Source organism: Dendrobates tinctorius, unplaced genomic scaffold (assembly GCF_039654945.1).
Source record: "Dendrobates tinctorius isolate UK_male_01 unplaced genomic scaffold, ASM3965494v1 ptg000063l, whole genome shotgun sequence".
In the NCBI taxonomy this organism is placed as follows: domain Eukaryota; kingdom Metazoa; phylum Chordata; class Amphibia; order Anura; family Dendrobatidae; genus Dendrobates; species Dendrobates tinctorius.
This window is the reverse complement of record NW_027361731.1, coordinates 9,961,951-9,977,646: the sequence shown is the minus strand read 5'-3', so window position 1 is coordinate 9,977,646 and position 15,696 is coordinate 9,961,951. Positions and strand designations below refer to the sequence as shown.

At 43.1% G+C, this 15,696-nt stretch overlaps 1 protein-coding gene across 6 annotated transcripts in view; it reads right to left on the bottom strand.

Moving 5' to 3' along the window:
- Positions 1 to 15,696, bottom strand: part of LOC141094207 (uncharacterized) — a 258,337-nt gene that overhangs the window by 99,281 nt on the left and 143,360 nt on the right. For 3 of the 6 annotated variants that reach the window (XM_073579994.1, XM_073579992.1, XM_073579993.1), the window contains exons 2-4: positions 6,037 to 6,186; positions 5,728 to 5,907; positions 5,522 to 5,645 (exon numbers count right to left, since the gene is read on the bottom strand). The exons of 1 other annotated variant lie outside the window; for it this stretch is intronic. In XM_073579994.1, coding sequence (XP_073436095.1) covers positions 5,522 to 5,645; positions 5,728 to 5,907; positions 6,037 to 6,186 — 454 coding nt within the window. Of the gene's footprint in view, positions 1 to 5,050; positions 5,142 to 5,340; positions 5,439 to 5,521; positions 5,646 to 5,727; positions 5,908 to 6,036; positions 6,187 to 15,696 lie in introns of all 6 variants that reach the window. 2 more of the 6 variants (XM_073579996.1, XM_073579997.1) reach the window with 1 other exon arrangement.

Genomic DNA, 15,696 nt, shown 5'->3' with positions numbered 1-15,696 from the left:
CATAAAAGTGACATTAATATTTCGTAGATCCTCCTTTTGCTAAAATAGCCTCTAGTCGCTTCCTGTAGCTATTAATGAGTTCCTGGATCCTGGATGAAGGTATTTGTGACCATTCCTGTTTACAAAACAATTCCAATTCAGATAAGTTTGATGGTCACCGAGCATGGACAGCCCGCTTCAAATCATCCCACAGATGTTCAATGATATTCAGGTCTGGGGACTGGGATGGCCATTCCAGAACATTGTAATTGTTCCTCTGCATGAATGCCTGAGTAGATTTGGAGCGGTGTTTTGGATCATTGTCTTGCTGAAATATCCATCCCCTGCGTAACTTCAACTTCGTCACTGATTCTTGCACATTATTGTCAAGAATCTGCTGATACTGAGTTGAATCCATGCGACCCTCAACTTTAACAAGATTCCCGGTGCCGGCATTGGCCACACAGTCCCAAAGCATGATGGAACCTCCACCAAATTTTACTGTGGGTAGCAAGTGTTTTTCTTGGAATGCTGTGTTTTTTAGCCTCCATGCATAACGCCATTTTGCATGACCAAACAACTCAATCTTTGTTTCATCAGTCCACACGACCTTCTTCCAAAATGTAACTGGCTTGTCCAAATGTGCTTTTGCATACCTCAGGAGACTGTCTGTGGCGTGCTTGCAGAAACGGCTTCTTTCGCATCACTCTCCCATACAGCTTCTCCTTGTGCAAAGTGCGCTGTATTGTTGACCGATGCACAGTGACACCATCTGCAGCAAGATGATGCTACAGGTCTTTGGAGGTGGTCTGTGGATTGTCCTTGACTGTTCTCACCATTCTTCTTCTCTGCCTTTCTGATATTTTTCTTGGCCTGCCACTTCTGGGCTTAACAAGAACTGTACCTGTGTTCTTCCATTTCCTTACTATGTTCCTCACAGTGGAAACTGACAGGTTAAATCTCTGAGACAACTTTTTGTATCCTTCCCCTGAAAGGCTATGTTGAATAATCTTTGTTTTCAGATCATTTGAGAGTTGTTTTGAGGAGCCCATGATGCCACTCTTCATAGGAGAATCAAATAGGAGAACTACTTGCAAGTGGCCACCTTAAATACCTTTTCTCATGATTTGATACACCTGGCTGTGAAGTTCAAAGCTCAATGAGGTTACAAAACCAATTTAGTGCTTCAGGAAGTCAGTAAAAAGTAGTTAGGAGTGTTCAAATCAAGAAAATGATAAGGGTGCCCATACTTTTGCACTGGTCAAATTTTGTTTAAATGCAGATTGCACATTTTCTGTTAGTACAATAAACCTCATTTGAATCCAGAAATATAACTGAGTCCATCAGTTATTAGATATATGAAAATGAAATAGCTGTTGCAAAAACCAAAATTGTTATAAAGAAAAAAGGTTAATATTAATAGGGGTGCCCAAACTTTAACATATGACTGTATTAGGGCTCCTGTATAAGGTGTGTCCAATCCCATCTGGGATCTGTTCCTGCTGTCCAGCTGGAGTAATCTGCTCCCTACGTCAGCCAATTGGAAAGTACCACACCCTACTAAAGCTCAAAGCATATGGCCGGAATCTGCCAGATACAGCGTTGTTTTCCTCTGGTTCAGTCCTCTGTGCTCAGCTCGCGGCTTGTGTATTTGTTTCCTGTTGTGACCGTGGCCCATTTACTGACTACTCTTGTGTCTTCTGATTCTGTATTCTGTCCTTCTGGCTCTGACCCAGCTACCTGACTATTCTTCTTGCCATCTAATACCACAGAATAGCAGGTAACACCATGGTCCAAGCCTAGGGGTCCTAGCGTAAGTGCAGATCCATGTAAGGGTGTTAAAGGGCGATGAGCAAGGCAATCCTTGGGATATGGGATCAAGGAAATGCTGTAGATATAGTATATCTTGACTTCAGCAAAGCATTTGACAAAGTCTCTCATACAATCCTTATTGAAAAAATGATTAAGTATGGAATGGACAAGGCAACTGTTAAGTGGATTCATAACTGGCTTAGTGATCGGACCCAAAGAGTGGTCGTAAATGGCTGCACATCCAGTTGGAAGAATGTCTCAAGTGGGGTACCACAGGGCTCTGTCCTGGGCCCTGTATTGTTCAACATCTTTATCAACGATTTAGATGAAGGAATTGAGGGTAAACTGATTAAATTTGCTGATGACACAAAGCTAGGAGGGATAGCTAATACTAGAGAAGAGAGAGAGAGGATTCAAAAAGATTTAAATAAACTGGAGAAGTGGGCAGTAACTAACAGAATGGTTTTTAACAGGGAGAAATGCAAAGTACTACATCTGGGCAATAAAAATGGAAAAAGCATATATAGAATGGGAGGAATAGGGCTAAGTGACAGCACATGTGAAAAAGACTTGGGTATACTAATAGATCACAGACTGAATATGAGTCAACAGTGTGATGCAGCAGCAAAAAAGGCAAATGCAATTCTAGGATGTATTAACAGAAGCATACAGTCTAGATCACGTGAAGTCATTATTTCCCTCTACTCCTCTTTGGTCAGACCTCATCTGGAATACTGTGTCCAGTTTTGGGCACCACATTTTAAAAAAGACATCAACAAACTGGAGCAAGTTCAGAAAAGAGCGACCAGAATGGTGACCGGTCTGCAAACCCTGTCTTATGAGGAAAGGTTGCAGGATTTGGGAATGTTTAGTTTGCAAAAGAGAAGACTGAGAGGAGACTTAATAGCTGTCTACAAATATCTAAAGGGCTGTCACATTGTAGAAGGATCAACTTTATTCTCATTTGCACAAGGAAAGACTAGAAGCAATGGGATGAAACTGAATGGGAGGAGACACAGATTAGATATTAGAAAAAACTTTTTGACAGTTAGAGTGATCAATGAGTGGAACAAGCTGCCACGAGAAGTGGTGAGTTCTCCTTCAATGGAAGTCTTCAAACAGAGGCTGGACAGACATCTGACTGGGATGATTTAGCGAATCCTGCTTTGAGCAGGGGGTTGGACCAGATGGCCCAGGAGGTCCCATCCAACTCTACAATTCTATGATTCTATGATTCTATATGGAAAGCAGAGAAGATAGTACCAAGCATGTTCATGGTGGACATCTTTTGAGCTGCCAGGTGACCACGAACAGTGCTCCCAATACATTGTGTCTGCAAACTATTCCAGCAAGATCTGCAGTCAAATAGCTAAATGGCGCTCCTTCCCTTCTGAACACCGCCATGTGCCCAGACAGTAGTGTACAATCGTATATAGGGTATTGTGTGAAGTTGGAAAATAATTTGTAAAATCCATTTGTTTTCTATTATCCTTTGTGAAGAATTCCAAAGTTATCACCACATAAAGTGACACACGTCTGATTTTAAAAATGGGGCCTGATTAGGAACACAAAACTGGCTGCGGGAAGAGGTTACATCAGAGTATTTTGGACTCTAACTACTGTAGTCAAAAACTGTGACTATAGACAATAACATCTACTGAAATGATCAAACTCCACAGTCTTCATCAGTAATAAATGAGCAACTAGTGGTGAAACCTCTCTGGGGTAATTAGCATATGGGTCTCGGTGACTCCACAATCTAAACTATCGTAAGGGCCAATATTTTCTGTCAGATGAGTTTCAAGAAGAAATATTGGGCATTTAAAGAGAACTGTGTATAATAGTGCAGAGCTGAGATGTCTTAAAGGGAACCTGTCAGCAGGATTGTGCACAGTAACCTACAGACACTGTCAGGTCAGCGCCGTTATACTGATTACAATGATACCTGGTGATGAAATCCGTCTTGTGGTTGTTGTTTAATCTGATCAACAATAATATCAACACTATTATATGCATTATGTAAACATGGGGGGCAGGTCACTGAGGGACCTGCCAAGACCTGTCATAAGCCAATACAGATGAATATATAAGCAGAGCACCACTTAAAGCCTCAGCCCCTCCAGAAGCCCCGCCCCAGAGCACGAGAATCTCATTAATCTTTATTTGTAGTTTTCAGTTAAACAACAACTACAAGACGGGTTTCATCACCAGGACTATCAGGGAGCTACAGACTCACATAAGTGAGGCAGGACAATCCCACCACAATCACACTATCATACAGAATGAACAGGTAAAAAAAAAAGACATAGAATAAAGAAAAAGTCACATCCCCAACAACAACGTATGTATGAGGGGAGAACTCCCAACAGTAAACCGGAGTTGTATTCATTTATGGTGGACCATTGGAGGTACTATGAGTCCTGACCAGAAGATTAGAGAAAATAACATTGCTCCCCATTTCAGGAGAGATTGTGCAGTAATCTGAATTCCTTAGGATCGAAAACAATATAATTTATGACATGGAGTGAATCCAGGGCTTGAGCCATGCCAACACATCTCCTGCAGGGGTGAATAAATGTATATTACAGCCATCAGCCACGCACAGCTTAGAGATATATCATGGCACAGGTGTAATGTTTGTCCTGTAGTTTATCACAATCCCCCTTAAATTACTTAGCTTTAATACAAATTGAAAAGTCAGGATAAAGAGAAACTCTGTTGTTATTGTACAGAAATTCACACTTGGCCTCACTGCACATTTAATGTTGTCAATCATAAAAGTGAAGTTTGGCCAGAAAGACTGGACCTGGTCTTGTAGGGACCATATGAGCACATTCAGCAGCACAGAAGGGAGAGAAGGGAGATTCATCCAATAAGATATCAGGGATCTAGGAAGCCAACAGCATCATTACCCTCCACTTTCTCTTACAGGCCCATTATAATATTTTTCTTCAAGGGATTTTCTATCTTGTCAGCACATTCTACATATGTTGTCATTTTACTTTGTAGTTTACAGAACTGGGCAGGTAATGGTCAGCATCTTCTAATCCCAGAGGGCTGGTGGATCCTCCAAGTTCTATATAAAAGGGTTTTCAATGCACAAAGTCATTTGAACAGTTTTGGGTGGAGGAGAATGTTGTGGTTTAGAAGCAAAATGGTGATCATGGTAATACGGCCGCACTACACCAACGATAAAGCCGCCACAGCCGGTGACTGAGAAGAATCTGTGACTTCTCTGCATTTAGTGGTTAGCACTCACCCGGGTAGTCATATGTGGGAATCTCCTCTTTACACCGCTCATCACCTCTCACATATGTCTCTGTAGTATTAATATGGGTCAGATCTTCACCCTGAAACAAAATATTGTAAAAGTCACAGACAGATGGAGAAGTCCCATCTATGATCAGCTCTAATCCTGCCATCTCCACCGCTCTCATTACACAAGTATAAAACATATAATACTGGTGGACAAAACAAGACTGAGCACAAGACCTTCACAGCCGTCTACACATCATAGGGGAGATCTCATCACACCTTCTCTCCATCTACCTGATGATCCTGAGGAGCATTGGGATCTTCTTGGTTACAGTCCTGTGGAAGAAGAGGACGGGGACATCTCTCTGGTGTTGTCCTCTTACTGGATAGATCTGGAGGAAACACATAGAGGGACTGAATTCATTCTTTACATACAGATAATTATAGGCCGTGTGTATTTAGTCCTGTCTATTACCTGGTGATGTGAGGGGCTGGGGAACCTCCATCATGACGTCCTTGTACAGATCTTTGTGTCTTTCTAAATACTCCCACTCCTCCATGGAGAAATAGACGGAGACATCCTGATACCTTATAGGAACCTGACACATACAATGATACCGTCATCCCCCGATCCCTTCATAGTGTTACTGTATAATGTCCCAGCATTCCCAGCAGTGTCACCTCTCCAGTCAGCAGCACAATCATCTTGTAGGTGAGTTCTAGGATCTTCTGGTCATTGATGTCCTCATGTATCAGGGGGTGAGGTGGAGGTCCCGTGATTGGGCTCCAGAGTCTTCCGCATCCCTCAGACACAGGGTCCTGGCAGCACTCACTAGAGGTCTTCTTCACTACTGTGTAATCCTGGTTATGGAGAGACACATTAATAAATCTCACTACAGACATTTCCAGAGTCCTCACCTCTCCAGTTCTGTCCGACTGTTATTCCCATAGATAAGAATGATGTAATGTGACGTCATCAGAATCTCTCACCTTTCCAGTAAGCCGGAAGAGGATCTCTAGGGTGAGGTGTAATATCCTCTCCGCCATCTTGTCTCTGTCCATATCCATCCTTGATGGGTAAATCAGGAAAATTCTCTTATGTAGAAGATCTTCACTGAGAGGATCCGATATTGTAGAGACCTGAATGAGAAGAAGATGAGCCGATGTAACATCATAAGAATCCTGTGTAATAATACAATTACTGGAGATAATAAGGGAAACATATGAGGAAATTATTTTACACTATTTTATTTTCTTCTTTACATCTACTAATAAAACCTATATATTTAGGCCACAGACAACAAGCAGTTTCTTCCTCGGAGTCGGCAGCTGAATACGTTCCTCATAGACTCATCTTCCATAACGCTAATTCTCGTCTCATTTACCGACACTGGAATCGGCATTAGCAATACTGCAGGAGATATTCATTACACGCGACATGAGAAATAACTCCTTCATGATGAGGACGACATCTTCATCTTCTACTACGGCTCTAGAAACATATTTGGCCAGAGTCCGTCACTGACTCCATCCCCACCGGCCGTCTATATGAAGGTTTCCCGTCTTCCCCGCACTGTAATCTTCTTTCACGTTAGATCTCAGCTCTGATTCACACACAGAAGTTTGAGGCTTTTATAAAAACTTTTTTTGTTCCCACAAACACCAAGGACAGAAATGATCTGATCCCAAAGTCTCCATGTACAGTGATTTATGGGGTTTATTTCTGGCCTTAGACTTTCCTATATTACAGGAAAAACACCAGAAATAAAGCAGATATAAAAATGTTTCTGAAGAAAATTGGCTCCAACAATTCTTGTAAAAAGAAAAAAAACATGGAAAAAAGCAGAAGACACATTTTATTTTTTTCACAGAAATTGTCTAAAATTTCTTTTTTAACTCTTTTGGGCCCCAGAACATAGATATACACCGCAGGGACGGCACAGGTTCAGCTGCAACAAAAACCCTGGCAGTTTCACCACTTGCTGCTGCCAAAAGCAAATATGGCATCTCAGAAGGTGGGACAGAGTCCGGCTGAATCCCCTCCTTCCCCAAGTACTCGATAGTATGGGGCGGCCTAGTTACTACCATACTTACATGTCTAATAACGGTGTCTATGATAAAGAAACTTGGCGCTCAACTTTTGAAGATATGAGGTAATTGTAACGCAGTCAAAACTGTAGTACAGCATCCAGATGTTTCAGTCAGTGACCTTCATCAGTGTACTGACAATGGAAAGAAAGAATGCAAATGAAATCAAACATATATATACACATTGCTCAAAAAAATAAAGGGAACACTAAAACAACAGATTATAACTCCAAGTAAATCAAACTTCTGTGAAATCAAACTGTCCACTTAGGAAGCCACACTGATTGACAATCAATTTCACATGCTGTTGTGCAAATGGAATAGACAACAGATGGTTAATTATTGGCAATTACCTAGACACCCTCAATAAAGGAGTGGTTCTGCAGGTGGGGACCACAGACCACATCTCAGTATCAATGCTTTCTGGCTGATGTTTTGGTCACTTTTGAATGTTGGTTGTGCTTTCACACTCCTGGTAGTATGAGACGGACTCTCCAACCCACACAAGTGGCTCAGGTAGTGCAACTCATCCAGGATGGCACATCAATGCAAGCTGTGGCAAGGTGGTTTGCTGTCTGTCAACATAGTGTCCAGAGGGTGGAGGCGCTACCAGGAGACAGGCCAGTACACCAGGAGACGTGGAGGGGGCCGTAGGAGGGCAACAACCCAGCAGCAGGACAGATACCTCAGCTTTTGGGCAAGGAGCAACAGGAGGAGCACTGTCAGAGCCCTGCAAAATGACCTCCAACAGGCCACAAATGTTCATGTGTCTGCACAAATAGATAGAAACCGACTCCACTAGGATGGTCTTAGTGCCAGACGTCCACAGATGGGGGTTGTGCTCACAGCCGAACACTGTGCGGCCCTCCAAAGAAATGTCACCCCACACCATAACCCACTGCTAAACCGGTCATGCTGACAGATTTTGCAGGCAGCAGATCGCTCTCTTCACGGCGTCTCCAGACTCTGTCACGTCTGTCACATGTGCTCAGTGTGAACCTGCTTTCATCTGTGAAAAGCAAAGGGCGCCAGTGGTGAACTTGCCAATCCTGGTGTTCTGTGGCAAATGCCAAGCGTCCTGCACGGTGTTGGGATATGTGTGATGGGTATATGGGCCTGGGACTATAAGACGGAAGATGTGTGATGGGTATATGGGCACTGGACTATGGGATGGAGGATAATCATTATAAATTGTTATCACTAACCACAGTTAGTAACTATGCCCGAGCAACGCCGGGGTCTTCAGCTAGTATAATATACAGTATGTCTAATATATTTATTCAAAGGCAAAGGACCTTCAACAAAACAGGTTACACCGCCTGTTTAAAACAGCTGACATGTCGCGGCTTTGAGGAGGGCTCTCCGCCGGAGCCCACCCCAAAGCGGGGGATTACTGACCACTGATGTATTATCCTGTCAGTCAGTAAGGGGTTGAGCATCTTTAATTTCACCAGAGCTGTTTAAAAGATGAAAGCTGAGCTGTGATTGGTTGCTATGAGCAACAGTTTTCCTTGTAGGCAGTTGTGGTAACTGAGGCTTATTATTCTTATCATTTCTATGGTGTTATCGTCCTTCTGTAAAGCTGGAAATAACACAATTTATTATCATGCCGACATAGACCATCCTCTGACACAGACTGCAGGGGGAGACCAGAATCAAGAACTTTTCTTTGTCTGGCATGAAGCATCTCATTAACTTAAAACTTCAAACACAGATTAAAAAAAGAAACACAAGACAGATTTCTCCAACCCATGTATCATTTTATTTGGTGTAACAGTGCCAACCTGACAGTGCCTGGTTCGCTTTAAGCTTATTTATACAGCTACAACTAATAACACTTTAAATTAGTCCTTCTTTACAGTTTCTAACTATATGGTATTACACTCAGGGGCACTGAAATGCTCTGTGCTGCGGTGACACTGCACCTCCACTGTGTACAGACGGGAGGGAACATGGAGATGACATACAGGTATATACTATATACAGGAGGAGATGACACACAAGTATACACTATATACAGGAGGAGATAACACAGGTATACACTATATACAGCAGGAGATAACATACAGGTATATACTATATACAGGGGAGATGACACACAGGTATACACTATATACAGGAGGAGATGACATACAGGTATATACTATATACAGGAGATGACATACAGGTATATACTATATACAGGAGGAGATGACATACAGGTATATACTATATACAGGAGGAGATGACATACAGGTATATACTATATACAGGGGAGATGACACACAGGTATATACTATATACAGGAGATGACATACAGGTATATACTATATACAGGAGATGACATACAGGTATATACTATATACAGGAGGAGATGACATACAGGTATATACTATATACAGGGGAGATGACACACAGGTATACACTATATACAGGAGGCGATGACACACAGGTATATACTATATACAGGAGATGACACAGGTATACACTATATACAGGAGGAGATGACATACAGGTATATACTATATACAGGAGATGACATACAGGTATATACTATATACAGGAGGAGATGACATACAGGTATACACTATATACAGGAGGAGATGACACAGGTATATACTATATACAGGAGGAGATGACATACAGGTATATACTATATACAGGAGATGACATACAGGTATATACTATATACAGGAGGAGATGACATACAGGTATATACTATATACAGGGGAGATGACACACAGGTATACACTATATACAGGAGGAGATGACACACAGGTATATACTATATACAGGAGATGACACACAGGTATACACTATATACAGGAGGAGATGACATACAGGTATATACTACATACAGGAGATGACATACAGGTATATACTATATACAGGAGGAGATGACATACAGGTATATACTATATACAGGAGGAGATGACATACAGGTATATACTATATACAGGGGAGATGACACAGGTATACACTATATACAGGAGGAGATGACATGCAGGTATATACTATATACAGGAGGAGATGACATACAGGTATATACTATATACAGGAGGAGATGACACACAGGTATACACTATATACAGGGGGAGATGACACACAAGTATACACTATATACAGAGGAGATGACATACAGGTATATGCAGTTCAGAGAAGAGCGACCAGAATGGTGACCGGTCTGCAAACCATGCCCTATGAGGAACGGTTACAGGATTTGGGAATGTTTAGTTTGCAAAAGAGAAGGCTGAGAGGAGACTTAATAGCTGTCTACAAATATCTCAAGGGCTGTCACATTGCAGAAGGATCATCTTTTTTCTCATTTGCACAAATAAAGACTAGAAGCAATGGGATGAAACAGAATGGGAGGAGACAGATTAGATTTTAGAAAAAACTTTTTGACAATGAGGGTGATCAATGAGTGGAACAAGCTGCCACGAGAGACAGTGAGTTCTCCTTCAATGGAAGTCTTCAAACAGAGGCTGGACAGACATCTGTCTGGGATGATTTAATGAATACTGCTTTGAGCAGGGGGTTGGACCAGATGACCCAGCAGGTCCCTTCCAACTCTACCATTCTATGACATACAGGTATATACTATATACAGGGGAGATGACATACAGGTATATACGATATAACCACAGTTCGTTACTATGTCCAGGCAACGTCAGGCTCTTCAGCTAGTGGTAAATAAAGGTCATCATGACCTGGGTAACAGGGCGGGCTACATGAGCTACAATGAGTTACCTGTAAATGGTATAAAATACTGCTTCTTGTGTGAATAATCTAGAAAAAGTGACTTGGTCACAACCAGTGTGCATGCTTTTCTCTGAGCACTCGTTATCTGAGGGCCTAATCTCTTAATTCAGCCTCACTGGTGATCCGACATATCTGACTTTGGGTCAGAACAAAAACAGCTACAACACAAGGAAATTGTTCTCCTGTGTGCCCATGTAGCTCAGAATGAGGTCTCCCACACAGTATGATGGCCTCCACAGACCCTACACAGTACGACGGCCACCACAACACCTCACACAGAATTATGGCCACCACAACCTGCTACACAAAATAAGACCCCCAGTCAGTATGGAGACATTTATAGTCCACCACAGCCCCCCACATTCAGGAAAATGGCCCATACCAGCCAAACACTCAGTATGAGAGCCCAAACAACTCTTCTCTTAATATGTTGCCCTCGCAATTCATGATATTTAAAAAAAAAAAAAAATAATACTCAACCCAACCCTGTTCCCGATGTGCTGCTCCAGTCTGTGCAGTGTGAGTACTGAGGCTCCATACTACAGATGTGATGTAGTGACGCCATTGTATCTGCAGAGCACGGAGTCTCAGACTCACAGGCGAAAGCTGAATGGTGGATCAAGAGCTTCCGACTCCCTGATTCACTATTCTATTCAATGGTATCAGGTCATGAGAGTGTGGATATCCCTGAAATTGTGATGATGGGAAGAAGAGGGACTACTACCCCTAATATCCTACATCATTCCGTCAGATAGATAGAGCACTCGCTATACAGCAGTATCAGGAGGCTCAGGTTCGGGTGCGGCGTAATAAAGATGGAGCTCAATGTTGCCAGCGAGGACTGTGATGTTTCAGCGTGACGAAGAGGCACGGGTAGGGGTACAGAGTAAACAATACTAAGGGCCCGTAGGCAGGGACTTGGGTAACAAGATTAGTTGCGGGGTGAGTGAGCTCAAAATAAACAAGGTCAAGACAACCCAAAACTGGCCCAACTCTACAGGTAAGCAGGCAAGTGGGCGTGTCATCGGCGACGGAGAACGGGGTGGTCCCGTTAGGAAGTATGGAGGACAAATGCAGAGGGAAGGGATGCATTCGCTAATCGATGGTTCCGCTCCCTACTTTGGTTTCTTCGTGCAGTGCCGGGAGAGGATGTCACAGGGGCATGCAGATGCCCCATCTCTCGCGCATGTGGGGCGTCAAGTGTTCATCCCCACAGGTTTGAACAGGGGAGGGGGATATGTAAGGCAGTGACCCCTGTTACAGCTAGGGGGCGCTGTGTGTTGTCCCCAGGATGCGCATGGACGCGTATGAAGGCCATAGGTGTGCATGGCAGTCACTGGCGTAGCTGTGACTGCAATGCAGACTGATAATAGAAGCAAGTGTTAGTCTTGGACATGTTAGTGTCCAAGACAGAGGTACGGAAAACCTGCTCTGGATGTTGTGTTTGAAGCAGACTGCAGGATAGTAGTTTGTGCAGTCTGGTTCATTCCGGACACAGGTTTTCCACGTGGCTGAAAGCCACAGGTTTCTGTGATAAAAGCCCTGCAGGAAAGGGTTAGTGAGTGCTGAGTAAGTCTGAGGAGTATCAGGTGTGTCAGGGCCAGAGTGAGTTGGTGCTTGTTGCGGTGCAGAGCAGTTGGTGTGTAGAACACAGGACAGAGCAGCACCAATAGGTCTGGAACCCACAGCGTGCTTAACAGCTGCAACAAGATAGATATGGTGTCCGGCTGTGATCTGGAGGATATGGAGGACTGTGTATGGCTGTGAGTAGAGGCTGTGATGCAGTGGTGCAGGACACCCACGGGAACTAGTCAGTGGAGGACTAGCATGTGTAGTGACTGCAATCTAAAGGATGCCTTGTACTATGTAGTGCTATGAACTGGTGTGAATTGAATACTGATAATATGCACTGAAGTTATATGCATTTGAGTGGATTGGAACCTTCTCTATGTGAAGATAACACAATAAAGAGACTTTTATGTTTGAACTTTGTGGGTCACTGCCTCATCACTGTGTACGGTGTTACCGCTGCCTTACAGTATGTATGTATGTATGTATGTTTTTATCAAGCCACACCCACTCCACATAGCCACACCCACTCCACACTCAAAGCCCTGCATAATAAATATCTAATCTAATCTATTTATTATCTACTAGCTGAAGAGCTCGGCGTTGCCTGAGTATAGTAACCAACTGTGGTTAGTTATAACAAATTATAATGATTATATTGCACATAAAAACATTTCACATCATATATTCAGCACTATAGATTTGCAACACAAATGAACTAAACGATTACCCAAGTATTGATAGTATTTTATTTTCAACTCATTCAAGAGCCTTTTGATAAACATGTGTATCTGTGTATCCAACCCTATCCTGTGTGATACTGAGTGCTGAGCTGTGTATCTAATCCTATCCTGTGTGATACTGACTGCTGAGCCGTGTATCTAATCCTATCCTATATGATACTGAGTGCTGAGCTGTGTATCTAATCCCATCCTGTGTGATACTGACTGCTGAGCCGTGTATCTAATCCTATCCTGTGTGATACTGACTGCTGTGCTGTGTATCTAATCCTCTCCTGTGTGATACTGACTGCTGAGCCGTGTATCTAATCCTATCCTGTGTGATACTGTCTGCTGAGCCATGTGTCTAATCCTATCCTGTATGATACTGAGTGCTGAGCTGTGTATCTAATCCTAACCTGTGTGATACTGACTGCTGAGCCGTGTATCTAATCCTATCCTGTGTGATGCTGACTGCTGAGCTGTGTATCTAATCCTATCCTGTGTGATACTGTCTGCTGAGATGTGTATCTAATCCTACCCTGTATGATACTGACTGCTGAGCTGTGTATCTAATCCTCTCCTGTGTGATACTGACTGCTGAGCTGTGTATCCAACCCTATCCTGTGTGATACTGAGTGCTGAGCTGTGTATCCAACCCTATCCTGTGTGATACTGTCTGCTGAGCTGTGTATCTAATCCTACCCTGTATGATACTGACTGCTGAGCTGTGTATCTAATCCTATCCTTTGTGATATTGACTGCTGAGCTGTGTATCTAATCCTATCCTGTGTGATACTGACTGCTGCTGAGCCGTGTATCTAATCCTATCCTGTGTGATACTGACTGCTGAGCCGTGTAACTAATCCTATCCTGTGTGATACTGACTGCTGAGCCGTGTATCTAATCCTATCCTGTGAGATACTCTCTGCTGAGCTGTGTATCTAATCCTATCCTGTGTGATACTGACAGCTGAGCTGTGTATCTAATCCTATCCTGTGTGATACTGACTGCTGAGCCGTGTGTCTAATCCAATCCTGTGTGATACTGACTACTGAGCTGTGTATTTAATCCTATCCTGTGTGATACTGACTGCTGAGCCGTGTATCTAATCCTATCCTGTGTGATACTGACTGCTGAGCTGTGTATCTAATCCTATCCTGTGTGATACTGACTGCTGAGCTGTGTATCTAATCCTATCCTGTGTGATACTGACTGCTGCTGAGCTGTGTATCTAATCCTATCCTGTGTGATACTGACTGCTGTTGAGCTGTGTATCTAATCCTATCCTGTGTGATACTGACTGCTGAGCCATATAACTAATCCTATCCTGTGTGATACTGACTGCTGAGCAGTGTATCTAATCCTATCCTGTGTGATACTGACTGCTGAGCTGTGTATCTAATCCTATCCTGTGTGATACCGTCTGCTGAGCCGTGCATCTAATCCTATCCTGTGTGAGACTGACTGCTGAGCTGTGTATCTAATCCTATCCTGTGTGATACTGACTGCTGAGCAGTGTAACTAATCCTATCCTGTGTGATACCGTCTGCTGAGCCGTGTACCTAATCCTATCCTGTGTGATACTGACTGCTGAGCCGTGTATCTAACCCTATCCTGTGTGATACTGACTGCTGAGCTGTGTATCTAATCCTATCCTGTGTGATACTGACTGCTGTTGAGCTGTGTATCTAATCCTATCCTGTGTGATACTGACTGCTGAGCCATATAACTAATCCTATCCTGTGTGATACTGACTGCTGAGCAGTGTAACTAATCCTATCCTGTGTGATACCGTCTGCTGAGCCGTGTATCTAATCCTCTCCTGTGTGATACTGACTGCTGAGCTGTGTATCTAATCCTATCCTGTGTGATACTGACTACTGAGCAGTGTAACTAATCCTATCCTGTGTGATACTGACTGTTGAGCTGTGTATCTAAACCTATCCTATGTGATACTGACTGCTGAGCCGTGTATCGAATCCTATCCTGTGTGATACTCTCTGCTGAGCCATATATCTAATCCTAGCCTGTGTGATACTGACTGCTGAGCAGTGTAACTAAGACCTGTTTCACACTTCCGTTTTTTCAAATCCGTCAAAATCCGTTGGTTTCCGTAAAAAAACGGATCCGCCATTTTTTGCAGGATCCGTTTTTTTTGTCCCATAGACTTCCATTAGTGGTTACCGCGGATCCGTCAAAAAAACGGATCCGGTTTTTAAAAACGGATCCGTTTGCATCAGTTTCCGTCAAAAAAACGGAAACGGATCCGTTTGGCGGACACAAAAACGGAAGTGTGAAACAGGCGTAATCCTATCCTGTGTGATACTGACTGCTGACCCGTGTATCTTATCCTATCCTGTGTCATACTCTCTGTTGAGCTGTGTATCTAATCCTCTCCTGTGTGATACTGACTGCTGAGACATGTATCTAATCCTATCCTGTGTGATACTGACTGCTGAGCCGTGTATCTAATCCTATCCTGTGTGATACTCTCTGCTGAGCTGTGTATCTAATCCTATCCTGTGTGATA